The sequence below is a fragment of the Emydura macquarii genome, unplaced genomic scaffold (genome assembly GCF_026122565.2).
Source record: "Emydura macquarii macquarii isolate MOO-44397 ecotype Brisbane River unplaced genomic scaffold, CSIRO-AGI_Emac_v2 contig_691, whole genome shotgun sequence".
Lineage (NCBI taxonomy): Eukaryota > Metazoa > Chordata > Testudines > Chelidae > Emydura > Emydura macquarii.
The window spans coordinates 6,375,777-6,389,771 of NW_027130828.1; the positions used below are offsets into that span (position 1 = coordinate 6,375,777).

General features: G+C 44.6%; 2 protein-coding genes across 2 annotated transcripts; one reads left to right on the forward strand and one right to left on the reverse strand.

Annotated features, from left to right (window-relative positions):
• Positions 1-1,601: 1,601 nt before the first annotated feature.
• MRPS2 (mitochondrial ribosomal protein S2) lies at positions 1,602-6,458 on the reverse strand. Its single transcript, XM_067541836.1, has 4 exons — positions 5,482-6,458; positions 4,455-4,577; positions 3,486-3,615; positions 1,602-2,786 (listed from the first exon to the last, which is right to left on the reverse strand). The coding sequence occupies exons 1-4, from the start codon at positions 5,507-5,509 to the stop codon at positions 2,225-2,227; spliced, it is 843 nt and encodes a 280-aa protein (XP_067397937.1). The 5' UTR covers positions 5,510-6,458; the 3' UTR covers positions 1,602-2,224.
• A 617-nt stretch (positions 6,459-7,075) lies between these two features.
• PIERCE1 (piercer of microtubule wall 1) lies at positions 7,076-10,173 on the forward strand. Its single transcript, XM_067541602.1, has 3 exons — positions 7,076-7,247; positions 7,828-7,906; positions 9,375-10,173. The coding sequence occupies exons 1-3, from the start codon at positions 7,108-7,110 to the stop codon at positions 9,561-9,563; spliced, it is 408 nt and encodes a 135-aa protein (XP_067397703.1). The 5' UTR covers positions 7,076-7,107; the 3' UTR covers positions 9,564-10,173.
• The last annotated feature ends 3,822 nt before the right edge of the window (positions 10,174-13,995 follow it).

The following is a 13,995-nucleotide window of genomic DNA, read 5'->3' on the forward strand; positions in this document are numbered from 1 at the left end:
GGCGGAGAGCGGCCAGGAATATGGGAAGAAGAGGAGGAAGAGGAGAGAAAGGGAATCAGCGTGGCTGGTGGGGGAGAAGGCCAAAAAAAAAAAGGGGGGGGGGCACTATGGCCAAACCCCAGCATTTAAAAGGCAGGAGCCTGGCTCAACCCCATAACCACATTCAGGATCGCAGGTGGTTTGTTTGGGGTTTTTTATTGCCCCTCTTGATGGTTAAGCTTTTAGGGCTCACATATCCCGGCTGCCTTCCCCGGTCATGCAGGCTAGACACACAGCTTTCCTTTAAAGAAACCAACACCCGACACTGGTGAGTGCCTCAGCAAACCCCATGACATCCCCGGAGATGGAGCGTTAAGAGAAACGCCCCATCTCCCAAGAGCTGGCGACGCTGGAGAGGGATCTGTAAAGGCAGGGGAGGAAAGAAGCAGGTGACCAGCATGGGAGAGGAAGGAGAAGCGGAGTAAGGCTGGATTAGAGACCCATTCCTGCCCAGGAACGAGAGGATGTGATTCTACCCCTGGAATATCTCCATGTGCATGCATAGGAGAAGGGAGCTGCGCTGAGGGTGATGGACTCAGCGCCAATACGAAGCTGGTCTGTGGGGCATGAGTAAGACCTGTGCGCCATTTCCATATTCAAGGAGTGCCCATGCATCGGAGCATTTACTAAACACACCTTCCTCTTGGAATGAATGGGGAGGCTGCTTTGAAAAGCAATGGCCTACAGAGACCACTGATCCAATTGTGCTTGTCCAAACCAAACCAAACACAGATCGTGCCACTGGTGTTAAAAGAAACAGAATGGTTCAAATACTAAGCCTAGAAGCCAGTCTTTTCATACCAGGCAAATTAATTGAAACTATAGTAAAGAAAAAAAAAGTTCAGACACATAGATAAACAGGATATGTTGGGCAAAAGTCAACCTGGCTTTTATAAAGGGAAACCAGATTTCACCAATCTATTAGGATTCTTTGAAGGAGTCAACAAGTTGATATAGTGTACTTGGATTTTCAGAAAACCTTTGACAACTAAGCAGTCAAAGGATAAGTGGGAAGGTCCTCTCATGGATCAGTAACTGGTTTAAGGGTAGGAACAAGTGGTCAGGGTGCAACCCCATGTTCCGTGTGTCCCTAAACCTTTAACAGTCAGGAGCTGGGACTGGACGACAGGATGGATCACTCAATAATTGCCCAGCTCTGTTCATTCCCTCTGAAGCATCTGGCACTGGCCAGTTGGGCTAGATGGACCATTGGTCTGACTCAATATGGCCATATTTATGATTTTCAAGCTACAAAAATGAGGCCCATTTCCCAAAAACAGGAAAAACTCAGGAACAAGTTTAGAACCTGAAACTACTTAACTCATTTTTTAAAAACTCACCAGATTTCAAGTTGATAACACTTTAAGGAGTAGAGATTTTACCAGCTATATTTTAGGATCATATGATACAATTTATTCTCAGCCTGCGACATAACACTTGACTCAGACTTGGCACCGATTAGCCCATAGACACCTTTTCTCTCCCCCAACCAATGACATTCAGTTAAGGTATATTTCTGTAAGGGATTTCTCATCTTTCAGTTAAGAAAACACACTTGCATATGAAAAGGAAGGAATATTTTATTTTTTCATACAGAGGAGAAAAGTGGGAGGAGAAGGGATGGGAACAGTTTTTCTAATTCAGATCACAATAAGTTTAAGGGGGCGGGAAAAAAAATGACAAGACAGATGCTTTATATATTCCTCCTTGCAAATAAGAGGCAAATACAAACAAACCAAACTGGATGTACCCATCTTATTTAGCTTTTCATAGTTCTAGTTGCTCCGGGTGAGGATTCTTTGGGGGGAGGGGAAGCAGCACCCACAGGTGAGTGATATTCATTGACAAATCCACACATCTTGTTTTGTTTGCCAAGTTAAGAATCACAGATGAGCACAGAAGTGCTACGACAGAGTGTGGGCTGCCATCACATGGGATCTCCGCCTCAAGAGCAGGCCCAGGGCCTCTCTCCTAGGACCCAATCCAAGTCTCATTGAAGTTCATGTTCATACTTCCACTGCCTGCCTTCAATAGGAGTTGGATCAGACCCTGGCAGGAGCCAGCATTCCCATCCCTCGCTCCCTCCCATCCAAGCCCAATGCATGTTACCGGCAAGTTAAAGAAGCCGGGCAGGTAACCTGATCACCCTCGTGGTAGCCGTGAGCTAGCAGATTTTGTGACGGGGCTAGTTAGAGGCCGATCTAATTGCTTTGTCTGCTTTGTTTTTCAGTCCATACAAAAACTCCATCTGCTTCCTTTTGTTCTTTGCCCGGATAATGGTCATCTTAAAGAGCCTGCAGTAGAGTTCCATCGCCAGGGGGCTGTCGTCATTTCCGGGGATGGGGTACGTGATGATGGAGGGGTTGCAGTTAGTGTCCACCACTCCCACTGTGGGGATGTTCATCTTGGCGGCGTCCCGAACGGCGACGTGCGGCTCGAAGACGTTGTTCAGGGTGCTGAGGAAGATGAGGAGGTCAGGCAGGCGAATCCCAGTCCCGTACTGGACGTGGGCATTGGTCAGCAGACCCCCCACCCAATAGCGGGTGTGGGCGTACTCCCCGCAGTCCTTGGCCGTGACATCCACCAGGTGGCCAAACTGGCGGTTGCGGCTGACGAAGAGGATAATCCCTTTGCGGTAGGCGACATGGGCTGTGAAGTTCAGAGCCTGCTGGAGGTGTTCCACCGTCTGGTCCAAGTCGATAATGTCCTGATCAAGGCGGCAGCCAAAGATATACGGTTCCATAAACCTGGGGATGGGAGGGAAAGGAGAATGGGACACGAAGAACTCGGAGCATTTTTATTTTTTGATTGACATTTCCCAACACTCTCTGCCCCCACATAAACTCTCCAGGACACCAAGAATGGGAGTCAGGGAGAAAATTTCCCAGCAGGCAGGCTAGTCCATAATTACTTCTTGGGCCTTCTTCTGAAGGATCTGCTGCTAGCCGCTGTCACAGACAGGACACTGGGCTAGACAGACCTTGGGTCTGATCCTGTCTGGCAATTCCTGTGTTCCATTTAAGGGAAGGGGCAGTTAAGGCCCTGATCATCCAATCAGATCCCTGCACCAGGCCTCAAGAGGCAGGGGTTCGCTCAGGTGGATCTGTGTCTTATTTTGGTTCCAGACCAACTAACTGTCCACTCAGCTCATTACACTGGAATCCCAGCATATCTGCAATATGAAGACATCTCTGAATGTCTAAAACTTTTTGCTTCCAATGCCGCATGCCTGCATGACAGCAAATGGAGTAATCTTCTCTGCACCACGACAGTCAAACATGGATTTATTGTTAAAGTCATTAGGAAGGAGCTATCTTGCAGGCACTTTAACAGGGCAAATAATCCTACCCTTCTTTTCACGGAAGACCTGATCCGAAGCCTGTTCCCATTGACTCAACAGGCAGTGGCTCAAGCCCAAAGCTCCATATCAAAGTTGTGTCACTTACCTATGACGGCAACCTTTTTTGTGCCCCAAGTGCACTCTAGCATCAAAGAGATCTTTCAGGGAGAAGAGCTCTTTCACATTGAAGAAGTCCGGATGTCTGAGGGGCTCAGTTATAAGACTGTCATTAATAACTGAAAGAAGGACAAATAGAGGTTTGATCTCTGCCCCCCGTTTGTGCAGCACAAAGGTTCGGTTGTGGTGTGAAACAGATCGTGTTGTTTAGTACCGGACTGCCAATAAAAGCACAATGTTTGTGCATGTATATGGCAGTTAATGCGTGTACGCAATCCCTTCCATCCAAATATCTTAGTGCTTTACACATTAAGACTCATGTTATTTATCTCACATTACATACAAGGAACCAGAGGTACTGAAAGGTTAAGTGGCTTTCCCAAGGTCTCTCAGGAAGGCTGTGGCAGAGCCCAGGAGACCTGACTCTCAGTTCCAAACCTTGCCCACAAAGTGTTCCTTCCTCTCCTAGGTGCATGATCAGATGGGCTAGAGGGGAATCTAATGTACTGGAAAACACATGCATATACAATCTGAAAACTAAAGTAGCCAACAGGGCTTAGAAGAGGTGCTCATTAAAGCTTTTTCTGCACTAGCACTTTTGTCGGCAAAACATAAGTCGCTCAGGGATGTGAAAAAAAAGCACCCCCCCCCCCCCCCAACCAACGTAAGCTACACCGACAGAAGCACCAGTGTGGACAGTGCTAGGTCAACAGGAGAGCATCTCCTGCTGACATAACTACCGTTGCTGGTTGGGGGGTGCTTTGATTACAGCTGTGCTATTGTAAGGTCTCCAGTGTAAACACAGCCTAACTTAGAAGGACATTATCTTCTGGCTTAAAGCAAACCTGGTGGCTATCACAGAAGGATGGTTGGCTTTATTCAACTCCCTTTGGACAGTATACGCCGAAAAGGCGGTTTGCTCTCACTCCCCTAAAGTAGGTGGGGTAACGAGTCTTACCATTGGGGTTCACCTCCTGATTCTCTTCTGGAGCAAGAAGAGTCCCATAAAGTCGACTGCTGAGCTGGGAGGTGGTGGGAGCAGCTTTCCCCAGTGACCCACGGCAGCTAAACCTTGGTAGAACTGCCAACGGGGAGAAAGGGCAAATTAACCATAGGTAGTAACGTAAAGACCCCAGTAAGAATACTTTGCAGCACCCAGCTATAGAAGAACCCAAAGCACTTCACAAACATTAAGGCTTCCCAACTCCCTGAGCCACAGGTTAATATTAGACCCACTTCACAGAGGGGGAAACGGAGACCCAGAGCGGAGAAGTGGCTTGCTCAGGTTCTCTCAATGTCAGGACCTAGTTTTCTAAGAACCATGCAAGGACTAATTCTCTCCCCCAGCTAGGCTTTGGGAAGTGGGGAGTGTGCACCCCAGAGGGCAGGGAGCACGGGGCAGGCTATAAGAAGAGAAACAGCCCCTCTTCCTCCAGCAAAGCAAGGAGCAGACGCCCTGGCTGGGGCGGAAAAGGGCATGGGGGGCCGGGGGGCCAGGGTTAGGCCCAGCAGCTCGGGAAGTGGGCCGCTTGGTGCCGGTACCACCCAGAGGTGCCTGTTTCCCCAGCAGCAGAACCCTGCAGGAGGGGGCCCCCGAGTCTCCAGGTCGCTGGGTTTTTTCTTATCGTAAAGCCCCAGCTCCCGGAATCAGGAGAGGGCATGAGAAGCTGGGCGCGCATTTAAAGACGTGGGGGGGGGGGGGAAGCTTCTTCTGTGCCTGGGGCAGAAAAGCTGGGGACGTGGCTCGGGCACCAGAGCGCCCAGAACCAGGCTCCGCTTTTTAAAACAAACCCACCCGCCCAGTTTTTAACCAGCCCCGGGTGATTTTTTTTCCCCTCCCATGCTCCCGGCGGGCAGGGCCCAGACACCTGAGCCAAAAGCCGGGCTTTGCCGCGGCCCGGAGCGACCCAGCCCCGGGTAGAGAGGCTCGGCTCGGCTCGGTGGGGATCCCCTCCCCGCGGCCCCGGCCCGGCTCCCTGGCTCACCCGCCTGCAGCAGCCGGGCAGCGGCCATCTCCCTCCGGAGCGGGGACACGGGGAGCTCTGCAGCGGGGACGGAACAAGCGTGGGCGGCTGCATGCACCGGCTCCGCCCGCCCGTTTCCGCTTCCTAGGCTAGGCACGGCCGGGCCCCCGCCTGGCCCTTCCCCGGGCGATGCCGGCTGCAGCCGGCGCGGCGTGTCCGGCTCAGCCCCCGAGCCGCCCGCTCCCGAGGCTGGAGCCCGTGCAGACGCCGCTGTAGGCGGTGGTGGTTGGGTGTGAAGGCAGCTCCTGCCCCCAGCTGCCTTCCCCGCCCCCCCTGCGGGGTGAGTCGGTCCCGACACGAAGATCTGCAGTTGGTTGTTTGGTTTTTCGGACTGACCGGGCTAACTTGCACTAAAAAGCCCCTGCTCCACTCACGGCAGGAAAGGCTGCCCCGCTCCCCCTCGTCTGCACGCAGGCCCGGGGAAGGATGCAATTGTTGTAGCTGCTGTTAATTGATCAGGCGGGTTCCTTGGGCCTGGCTCAGAATAGAAACCAGGCAATGGATAAAGCCCTGCTCCGTGTCCTGTTAGGATACAAAGAGGGGATTCTGAACGCCAGCACTCACTGTCAAAGCACAAGAGGTTTTATTTCCACCCCATTTTACGGACATTTTCATTTCTTGACAGATTTACTGACAGGGTGAAAATTGTACTTTTTTTTTTATTGCCTGGCTGTTAATTTACAGCCAGTTGGCAGCTCTGCATGGCTTGTTTGCAGTGCCCAGGCAGTCTGTCGCACACCCCGCAGGGAGACCGTTGTCCACACCTGGTTCAAAGGCAAGACCTTGCAAAAACCCTGTGCTCCAAGGGCAGGGAGGGCGAGTTCCACAGCAGGTGTGAGCTGGAGTTCCTAGCCTAGGCCTATGTACAGGGACCAGAACATATCTGAAGCCCTAAAAACAACAGGGTTTCTTGGTGAGCAAATTGCTGTTCCTCAGATCAAACCCTTTCTTTACAAATGATTATTAGGGTTGATGATATTAGTACTGCCATAGCCCATAAAAGCCCCAGTCGGAGACCAGGACCCCATTGCACTAGGCCCCGTACAAACACAGAACAAACAGATCATTCCTGCTGCAAAGAATTTACAGTCTAAGTACAGGAGAGAAGTGAATAGGTGCAGACAGAGGGGGGCACAAGGAAAGAGTGAGACACCCTGGGTCAGCAAATACACCTTCATTGCTTTACCAGACCTGCTTCAGCTGGGTTCTCCCTGTCTTACATGTACAAATAAAAAAGGCATGCACAATACTTTCAGCAAAACTACTAGAGGACTGAAAGTAACAGAACCAAGGGCTTGATCCTGCACCCACGGCCAGGCATAGTGCTCATGGGAGCGAATAGTTCCACAGACCTCAAGGGACTGCTCCCAGTGTCAGGCATGGAGAGCATTTGCAAGCTGAACCCTTTTCTAAGAAATAGTGCTGTGCCTTTAAGGGCTTCTGTTTCTTTGTTGCCAAGTTTCAGCCTGTCTCCTAGCAACAGACAGTTTGTTACTTAAGCACCCCCCCCTCCCCCCAGTTTCTTTTGTGCCTGGTCGGTTTCCTGCCTCTTTGTCCCCTTGGGCCCAAAGAAGACCTGAGCTCAAAATGTCCCAGGAGCACCTGCTGGAAGCATCTACCACCTGTAAAAAAGAGGCAGAGGAGGGTCAAAGAACCAGTGATTACTACAGAGTTAGTGACAATTTGCCAGCCAGGTTCAACCACCCAGGATGTTTTCGGGGCTACAGGTGAGGAAGCTGATACAACTTGTGTGATGAGCAAAAGCAGCATGCTGCTGGGAGAGAGGGAGGGGTTCACACTGCACCCTGTGGTTGCAACGACCTGATATCCTAGGGAATCATCATGACCGCTGCAAGATTGTGAAGGGTCTCTGGGATCTGTCCCATGATTACCTACAGTCAAATTAGCCATCATGGCCAGGGGTCCCAAGTGTGCTTTGCTCCATCTTCATCTTTTCTCCATCTTGCTCTCCAGCATCCAGCATGTGCAGAATTGTCCTTGTTCTTAAATTCCTCCATGAACCTTGTCTTGCTCCGTTTCCCTAGCAGATATGTCCTCTCTGCCCCATCAGTCTCATTGTTGGAAAGACCCAGTTGCTTAGCAGCCCATCACTTACAAACACTTTCTCATCTCTCCCCCTTATCCATTCCCCATCCCAATATAATCTTTTCACCTTTGTCTGAACTTCTTCATGTCCATCGGTTGCTGTAATTTATCTCTGTAAACTTGACTAACGCTGTAGAGTGCTGTGGGATACAGCTTGCATGAAAGAAACCACACCAAGTAAAATTACATTCTATTGTGTAGAACGAGTGAGCCTCATCCAATGTACCGGACCACCAACCAGACCTATGGAAGCAAAGCGCCCACTGTACATGAAATGCCTGTAAGTATGTGCCACACAAGGCTAATTACAGTGTGTATCAATCTTTCCTTTGAAGTGAACTCTAGGTACCTGCTAAAGAATAAGTTATATTTGATTTATTTGTAGGAGTACTTTAAACAAATACTCAGCTATGCTTTTTTCTTTGTTCCTTCCTTTAAAAAAAAACCTGTCATTCACTTAGGACTGACACATTATTTTCCTTAAAGGAGTATCTATCCCTTGCAGTATTTTAAAATGCATATATTAGCTGGCAGGCACTGTGTTTACTCACCCTCTTCTGCCCAGATATCACCTGATCTTGGCATAAGCAATCTGGGTAGGGAAGCAATATGTGTGTGGCACTGCCAACCATAATACACAGGCACAAAATAAGTTTGGGGGGACAGGGAATTCTGTTGGTCAACATTTATTTTACCCTTATCTTTTATTAAATTTGAGGGTTTTGGATGGTGGCCAGCAGTGGTTCTATTTTAGATATCCTGTATAAGTTCCAGTTGGCCAATTTTTCAATTGCTATTCAAATTTGCATTTCACGTTGCCACTCCAGACACTTACAAAAGGAAGGAAAATTATAGTAATATAATTAATGAAAAACTGAGGGGCATCATAGTTCTATTTGAATATTGTTGGTCTTGCTAGATCTTTGAAATCAGAAAGTGGGATTTTGCCACAGAAGCCCCTAAATGACTTTCAGTGAGACATGTGCTTTCATGTCCCTTAGGGCCTTTTGAAAAATCTCACCCAGAAGCCTCGGTATCTCCAAGCAGCTAATTTTACGGTATAGGAAGGTCAGAAAGAAAATACTTCGTTTTTAAAAGGGGGCAGATGCAATGATCTAGAATCTCTTTTGAAATACACTGGAGTAGGTCACTTATTTTTTAATTGGACACAATATATTTGCCCCTAAATAAACCAGAAGAGTTAGTCTCTTGCCACCGTTGGCGGAAGTCTGATGCCAAAGAGAACAAACACCCCCACAATTATACTACTACTACATTAAAAAAAAATCAGAAAGGCCAAGTTGGAACGTAGGGATTGCCAGAGTGAAAAACCCCAAACAAAACCACAACCAAATGGTGGTGATCAATGCTTAAAGCTTTAGAAGGCGGCCCTTACTCCTCTTCCCCCTTACACATCATACACCTTTCTGTGATAGCATTATGATACACTATGTAAGCATTTCCAGTTTTGAATTTAGCTGAAGTTGCTGCAACATCTCTGGTCTGTTCCACTGGAATGCTGCATCCTTGCAGGAAAATTTAAGACAAGTTTCCTAAAGAATACAAAGGCCCTTCATTAAAAATACGCAAACAATGGCTGGGTGTGTAGGGTTTTTTTCCTGACCATAACTGGTGTTTGGTTCATGCTTTGAAGCGTGAAGATTAAGAACCCTTGGAGTTATTGTAAAATACAGATGCTATTCATAAGGGTATCTAAAATATCTCCACTTGCTTTTTCTCCCTCACAGACCTCCTTTAACATCTGCTCACATGCATTTTCAAAGCGTCTTGGAAAGTGTGGCATGTATATGAATAACGGGCTCAACACCTACATGGAGAAAAGTGATGTGACTGGCATAGATAACTTCATTACCTTCTATGACAGATTCAACTTTCACCCCAGTTACAACGGCAGTGGGCCTTCCCATTGTGAATGATATTTCAGCCGTGGTATCTGCAGGATGTCGTCTGTTCTTCAGTGTAGTGTCCTGGTTTAAAAAAAAATACCAAGCAAACAATAGCATTGACATTTCCTTAGGATTTCTGCTGCTCTCCTAAATCAACTCCTAAGACTCATTTTGCAAGTATGACTGGAAACAGTGCACTACTACACATTAAATACATTTCCATGTACCACACTAAGTCGTAGGATGATTCACCACAGCGAATACAGGCTTCTGTTACAATAATGCTACATGTCATTAAAGCATAATTAAGCTGCAACGGGAATCTTTTATTGCAATGTCTGGCTTCAGGTTACCTTGCTGAAGGTGAGCATGTTAGCATGACTTAGTAATAGTAATGAACACAGAATAAAATGGGTAAATGAGCAAGGATGAAAACAGTTTCTTTGAGAGAGTAATAAGAGCAAAATATTGCTTTAGAGCAGGTGTGTTAGCAAATAAAAAAATCTGGAAAAATGTTTGTTGTTTTCTTAAAATACCTATGAACGTAAGTGAATTCAATGCTGGTTAAACATCGATGGATGGCCCCACTCTAACAGTACAGCACAAGTAGCCAGCATGCACATTTTCCCATGCCATGCCGACCTGCCAGTGTATCTGAGGAATGCCCAGCAAACACCAATGCAGGGTATGTCAGAGCAGTTCTACGACCACTCCTATCTTGAGTCTCTGCTAAGATTGCCAAGTGATGGCCATTAATTCATGGATTCCAAGACCAGACGGGACCATTGTGACCATCTAGTCTGACCTCCTGTATAAAACAGGCTACAGAATTTCCTCAAAATAATTCCTAGAGCAGTTGTTTTAGAGAAACATCCAATCTTGATTTGAAAGTTGCCTGTGATGGAGAATCCACCAGGGCCTTTTGTACTTGTTCCAATGGTTAATTACCCTCACTGTTAGAAATTCATGCTTTATTTTCAGTCTGAATTCGTCTAGTTTCAACTACCAGCCACTGGATTGTGTTTATACCTTTCTCTGCTAGACCGAGGAGCCCAATATCAAACATTTGTTCCCCATGTATGTACTTATGATGATCAAATCATCCCTTAGCCCTCTCCTTGCTAAGCAAAATAAATTGTGCTTCTCCAGTCTATCACTATAAAACATGTTGGCTAGCCCTTAAATCATTCTCAGGGCTCTTCTCTGATTCTCTCCAATCTACCAACATCCTTCTTGAATTGTGGACACTAGAACTGGACCCAGTATTCCAGCAACAGTTGCACCAATGCCAAACGCAGAGGTAAAATTGCCTCTCTACTCCTACTCAAGATTCTCCTGTTTAAATCTCCAAAAATCACATTAGCCCTTTTGGCCACAGCATTGCACTGAAAGCTCACATTCAGTGAGCCTATATCCACCACAACTACCATTTTCAGTCATTTCCCAGGCTAGAATCTCCCATCCTGTAAATAGGGCCTATATTCTCTGCTCTTAGATGTATACATTTCCATTTAGCTCTATTCAGATGCGTTCTGTTTGTGCCCAGCTTACCAAATGATTCAGATCGCTCTGTATCAGCGACCTGTCCTCTTCATTATTTACCACTCCCCCAAGTTTTGTATCATCTGCAAACTTTACACGTGATGATTTTATGTTTTTTTCCAAGTCATCAATAAAAATATTAAACCCTGTCAGGCCCCACTAGAAACACACCCATTTTTCTATAGATAATGATTCCTCATTTACAATTACATTTTGAGACTTATCAGTTAGCCAGATTTCAATTAATTGAATGTGTTCCATGTTAATTTTATATCGTTTTTTAAAATCAAAATGCCATGTGTTATCAAGTCAAACACCTTACAGAAGTCTAGGTATATTACATCAATACTATTACCTTTATCAACCAAACCTGTAGTCTCATCAAAAAAAGATATCAAATTAGTTTGTCAGGATCTATTTTCCACAAATCCATGTTGATTGGCATTAATTATATTAGCCTCAGTTTTTTATTAATGCCTCCTTTAATTCTTTATTAATCGAGTTCTATATCAGGCCTTCTATTATGTTTCCTGGAATCAATGTCAGACTGGGAGGCCTATAATTATCCAGTTCATCCCATTTACCTTTTTTAAATATTGGCACAACATTAGCTTTCTTCCACTCTTCTGGAATGTCTCCAGTGTGCTGACAATCAACATTAATGGTCCAGAGAGCACCTTGGCCAGCTCTTCCAAAACTCTTGGGTATAAATTGTCTAAACTTGCTGATTTATAAATGTCTAACTTCAGTAGCTGTTGTTTAATATCCTTATTACTGCTGGAGTAGAAAAATTTAATCATCATCTGATATGAATACATGATCTATTTTTCCCCAAATACAGAACAGAAATACTTATTGAACACAATTAGTACCAGTTGCAATGGTGGCTTCTGAGACATGGACACTTGTCTAATGCAAGAAACAGAGTAGTTTAAATGGTACCGATAACTTGAGCTGATACCACTTAGAAGAATAAAAGTACATAAATTGGCTCCTTTCAACTCTTTGTTCAAGTACTACATGGTACTAAAGGATGAACGAATTTTTTAATCTTTGTTTCTATATGGTTTAGAATATGACCAGGATATCTCAAGTTACATGTTTTCCCAAAGATATTAACCCTTTAAATAGCATTAACTGATTTGTTGTAAAACATTTGTTATTCCTTCCTGTCTCAGGACTATAACTGCTTAGTGAATTATTCAAACAAGGCAATGAATCCTACAGAAGTATTTTCTAAAGTTTTATTGCAACAATTGCTGTTATACAACCAGTGAAACTGTGCCATTTATATACAGATCACACTCCATTTCAGTGCTAACTTCACAATGCATTTCTACCTATAGTTCTAAAGAACTTTGTGGATGAGACACTATCTTAGTTTAAGAGTGTAATACACTGGCAATATTTAACTCAAAGCTATGATAATTTCCCAGCTGCTGGCTGAAAATAATATTTGGTATAATAGATGAGATATGTCCAGGTACTGCTACAAGCTATATTTTTCATAACATTTTCTTAAGAACACCTCTCTGACTTGGATCATTTTTATATTATCTTATAAAACTGAATACATCAAGCATGACAGGGCAATGTTTTTAAAAATACAAGCAAGGCCAGGTTACTTTGTTACTAATTAACAAGATCAGTAATTAAACACCTGAAATACCAAACTGAACAGTAAGTCTAATAAAGGTATGAACATAGGATAAACAAACCCAAATATATGGTGCCTGATCCAAAACCTACTGTAGTTCCTATTGACCTCAAAGAGTTTAGGATGAGGCCCAAGATGTAGTTCCACTATTACACTATACGATATTTGGTGATCTCAAATACAGAAATACCTGTCTAAATTCTGCCTTCATTTATAACCTATCAATAGGGTTGAACAAGTATAATAAGCAAGGGCTGAGATTTGTCCAAAGGTTCATATTTTCAATATCAACCACGTAACTTCCAAAGAAAAACCGAAGTAATTTAGAAAACTAATCAACCCTCTGCTTTCTCATTCACTACTTCTCTTGAAGGACTTCAAGCCATGTCTTCATTTCTCCCACTGTTTCCAATTCTTTGTCTGAAACACAAAGTCAACACAGTGCAAAATAAATAAGAAACAGTTTGGGCAATTTTACACAAATTTACTGTTCCATTCACTTTCTCTACAGATGAGATTACGTTACTGAGAAGACTGCCTCTTTTGAAAAAGCTACTCACATTTACCTGTCCATATATCTCTGCTACATATTTTCTGCATCTCTTTTTAAATCTCACCTTAAAAAAAATCTCTTTTCTCTTTTGCCTAAACCTCTTCCCTGGTTTCGGTCTTTGAGCTAAATGTTTCATTTTTATCACACATGGTCCTTTTCTCACTGCTCTGTACAATCACGGGCTTCCTTTCACCATTTAACTTGGTAGCACATTTGGGGATATAGTTTGTATTAAAGATGCTACGCAAAACAAAATCATATTGTAATGAATAGCATTTGTGAATCATTATAAAGAGCTCAAACACACATGCACACAATGAAAAAAGAGAAACAACTTTTAGATGAAATAATACAAGTTGCACAACTAAACTCAGCCCTCTTTTAGGCAACAAACTGCTTTATTCCTTCATTTTTAGACTCAAACATCACAATGACCAGGGTATTTGGATATTATTCATGCTAACTGGTAAAACTTCTAACCATTGTGGGAAAAGCCTTGTTTTCAACAGCAGATGAGCTACAAAATTGTCTGCAGAAAGCCTACTAGTTGGTTGGTGTGATAATGAGGTCCAATACATACATTATTTGGTTATTTCCATTGCTTTTCAACCCTGTGAAACAAGTCAGACTTTTTTTTTTCCCTTCAAACATGCAGCATCAGAAAAGCATCAGAAAAAAAAATTCCTAGATTAAACATAACAACATGATTT

What these genes read in the sequence shown, in the direction of transcription:
- MRPS2 (XM_067541836.1), bottom strand. Translation starts at nt 5,509, where the DNA reads ATGGCCGCTGCCCGGCTGCTGCAGGCGG. An exon ending in TCAGGAGGTGAACCCCAATG is followed by an intron (nt 3,616 to 4,454) that starts GTAAGACTCGTT and finishes TCCTTCTTTCAG; the next exon opens with TTATTAATGACAGTCTTATA. An exon ending in AAAAAAGGTTGCCGTCATAG is followed by an intron (nt 2,787 to 3,485) that starts GTAAGTGACACA and finishes TCCCATCCCCAG; the next exon opens with GTTTATGGAACCGTATATCT.
- PIERCE1 (XM_067541602.1), top strand. Translation starts at nt 7,108, where the DNA reads ATGTCCCAGGAGCACCTGCTGGAAGCATCTACCACCTGTAAAAAAGAG. An exon ending in GGATGTTTTCGGGGCTACAG is followed by an intron (nt 7,248 to 7,827) that starts GTGAGGAAGCTG and finishes TCTATTGTGTAG; the next exon opens with AACGAGTGAGCCTCATCCAA. An exon ending in CCACTGTACATGAAATGCCT is followed by an intron (nt 7,907 to 9,374) that starts GTAAGTATGTGC and finishes TCTCCCTCACAG; the next exon opens with ACCTCCTTTAACATCTGCTC.